This window comes from Limulus polyphemus, unplaced genomic scaffold, assembly GCF_000517525.1.
Source record: "Limulus polyphemus unplaced genomic scaffold, Limulus_polyphemus-2.1.2 Scaffold168, whole genome shotgun sequence".
Taxonomy (NCBI): Eukaryota; Metazoa; Arthropoda; class Merostomata; order Xiphosura; family Limulidae; genus Limulus; species Limulus polyphemus.
Window position 1 is genome coordinate 829104 of NW_013665778.1, and position 3568 is coordinate 832671.

The 3568-nt window shown below is 30.6% G+C and overlaps 1 protein-coding gene across 1 annotated transcript in view; it reads left to right on the forward strand.

Moving 5' to 3' along the window:
• Positions 1 to 3568, forward strand: part of LOC106477652 (RAC serine/threonine-protein kinase-like) — a 42002-nt gene that overhangs the window by 28116 nt on the left and 10318 nt on the right. Inside the window, exons 8-9 of the mRNA XM_022381491.1 lie at positions 1946 to 2137; positions 2984 to 3112. Coding sequence (XP_022237199.1) covers positions 1946 to 2137; positions 2984 to 3112 — 321 coding nt within the window. The remainder of the gene's footprint in view (positions 1 to 1945; positions 2138 to 2983; positions 3113 to 3568) is intronic.

Genomic DNA, 3568 nt, shown 5'->3' on the forward strand with positions numbered 1-3568 from the left:
CTTTGATTTGCATCAGTGACATAGATGAAGGAATGGTCAATAAATAACTTAAATTTGCTGATGATATTAAGGTCTTGGTCTGTGAGGAGGATGCTGCTACTTTATGGAAGGATTTAGATCATTTAGAGAGTTGGTAAAATAAATGGCAGATGGGTTTTAATTATAATAAATGCAAGATAATGGATGTGGGTTATCATAATTTGGATGAGAATAACCTTAACAGTGTCATGAAAGAAAAGGATCTTGGTGTAATAGCTGATCAGTCTCTAAAGCCATCCAAGCAGAGTGCTGTTGCTAGAGGTAGGGCAAATAGAATTTTAGTTTGTATCTACAGAAATATGGAATACAAGTCTAAAGAGGTTATAATTTTGTTGTATAGGCCATTGGTTAGGCCACATTTGTAATATTGTGTTTGGTCTTGGGCTCCTTACCTCAGGAAAGACATTGAACTGTTGGAAAGGGTTCAGAGAAGGATTACCAGAATGGTGTCTGGGATGGAGGGGTTGTCATATGAGGAGAGGTTGAAATCTCTAAAATTGTTTTCTCCTGAAAAAAGAAGAGTTAGGGTGAGGATCTGATTGAGATGTTTAAGATTGTAAAGGGAATTGATAGTGTTGATGCATCATCTTCCTTCATACTCAACAGTATGAATAGTAGGACTAGGGGACACAAGTATAAATTTTGGCAGGGTAGGAGTCATCTTCAGCTAAGACAGTTTTATTTTTATTACAGGGTGGTTAGCCTTTGAAATGGGTTGGCTTTGGATGTTGTGAGGCAGTAAATTTAAGTGAGTTTAAGAGAAAGCTTGATAACTGTATGAATGATAAGGGCTGGTTTTAAGATATTTTATTTAAATTTACTTATTAATAGTTTTAGTTTAGTTTTGAGGATGGAATAGCCAAGATGGGCCAATAGGTCCCATGTTGTCTCAAAAGATTATGTTGTGTTATTTTTATAGTAATAGAAACTTTATAAATTAAATGTTAGTTAAGCATTACAAGTATTTAAATAGAGAGTACATGGTTATTATATAAATAAACCTATAATATTGAATATCAGAAACACTATCAAATTTTGTTTCAAGTGTTCATAATCATATTGAATAATAACAATAAATATTCATTAATGAGAAAGAAAAGAACATATAAGTAACTTTCAGTTATTATTATTTCCTAACTAAAATATTTTTGCATCTTGTGAATCCAGTCCAATTTAAATTCTAATTTCTCATTAATGTTTCCATGATTATGTAAAATACACAGCCTTATTACATTTTGAGTAATAGTTTGGTCTTTGGAAGATTTCACTTAAAATTTCCAATCAAACTAGTAGTGTTGATATGAAAAATTCTTGCTGTTGATTTGGTTTTGATATTGTGGCAATGTAAACTGAACTTCTGGTGTTAGATGAGACAGTTGGTTTTGCATGTATATACACAAATGTAAGTTTATTTCTGATACACTGAACTTGCAGCAAGGAAATGAAATACTCTACACACATTCAAATGTGTATGCACAATGGATTTTTAAATAAAATTAATATCAAGAGTGTAGGTGTAGATAGTAGAAAGTCTCGAGACATTTACATAACTTAAAATCTAAAAAAAAATTAATAGCAATTTTTTATCACATTAGTTTATTTTTCTCATAATCAAAATTGCTAATAAATAGCCCTAAACACTAATCATTTACTTTGAAATTTGCCAAAAGAATTTTGCCTAATCTGCATTATGTGTCATTAATGAAAACAGGTGTTTCATTCTATTTTGTTTCAATCCATATGGATTTTATTAATTTTTCGAAAACTTTTAAAATAGCTAGAAAACATTGACATAAAGTAAATGTTTCTTGTTTTGTAAATAGATTGCCATACTCCTTTGCATGTGTCATGGTTAAAAAGAAGTTTATATAAGAAAAATAAAATTACTATTATTATTATCTTTCAGTCTTTGAAGTATTCATTCCAGACAGCTGATCGATTGTGTCTTGTGATGGAGTATGTCAATGGTGGGGAGCTTTTCTTTCATCTCTCGAGAGAAAGAATTTTTACTGAAGAAAGAGTATGTTTTTACAGTGCAGAAGTTTTACTTGCTCTGCACTACCTTCATACTCAAGGAATTATATATAGGGATCTAAAGGTTTGTGGTTGTTACTGTCATTTGTCATAAGTTGTTAGTGTTAAACTTTGGTTGAGTCAGTAATTAATGTACTGTGATTTCATTATTGCATTCTATAGAAACTTTTTAAATAAAGTTTCCTGGATCTTGTCCCTGATATGAAATACTTGATCTTTATAGCACAAACATTATGTTAGAAAGTTTACCTGTAGTATCATAACAAATCACAATACATTGTGTTTAAATCAATGAAACAAAACATGAGTAAAATTTCTATGTTATTATTGTTGAAATAAAATTAATTTTATGTGAAATATGAATATTTAGTTTTGACTTTCCACTAACCTGAAACTAGAATTATATTTTAAGTAATTTTTAAAGAACATATGAAAAATAATTTGAAAAATGTTTCTAGGTTGTTATGCAACATATTGTTGTAGGTTGTGTTTTTAAATTTAGACATTTGTATTAATGTTGGCTAGAGGGAGTTTTCGCATCAAGTAATCATAGGGAGCTCAACATCTGGAATTTTCATGAGCTTAGGAAACAATTTCAGCAATATAAAGCAAGATAGCACAGATAAGGTTTGATTATTGAGTTAGTGAGTTTTGTTACTTAATTTGTCTGTCAATGTTGGCCAGTAAGTCAGTTACTTAAGTTTTCTAAGTTTTGAGTTTGTGTTTATGATGAAGAAATAGAGATAAAAGAAAGTACTATATGTACAGGAGAAGTTAGCAAATGTGTGAACTTAGGCCTACCAGTGACCATTAAAAGTAACTTGTAGAACATATACTTGAAGAAATAAAATGTATTTATTATCATGAAATGGACCTTGCATTATTTGTACTGAATATTTGTTGTCTTTAGCTAGAAAACTTACTCCTAGATAAAGAAGGACATATCAAGATAGCAGACTTTGGTCTTTGTAAAGAAGATATCGGATATGGTGCAACAACGAAAACCTTTTGTGGAACACCTGAGTATCTAGCCCCTGAGGTATGTATGGCTCACTGTTTGTATTTTTTGAGTTTTTTACAGTTTGAAAGACATTGTACTGTTTAAATTGTTCATGCATATGATTAGGAATGACAAACACTAGTTCTGAAAATACAGTACTGTGTATAAAAAGGTGAAAGCATTATGATATAGGTATTTTGTTTTTGTAATAACAGAGATTAATACAATACTATATGTGTGTAACAACAAAAAATGTGATTCTTGAAATGCCTTCAGTAGTAACCACACTCATTTAATTACTCTGTATCTAGTGTTTTCTTGTGGATCTTTAGCAATATATATATATCACATTTATATTAATCAAAATTGACCAAAAAGTTAATACTGGGTCATATATATGAACACTTATTAACTACTGTGTGGTTTGTAGTTATAGTTACATCTCATTTTGAGCCGCCCCCCCCCCCCCACCCCAGTCGCGTACGGTAGGGTAGT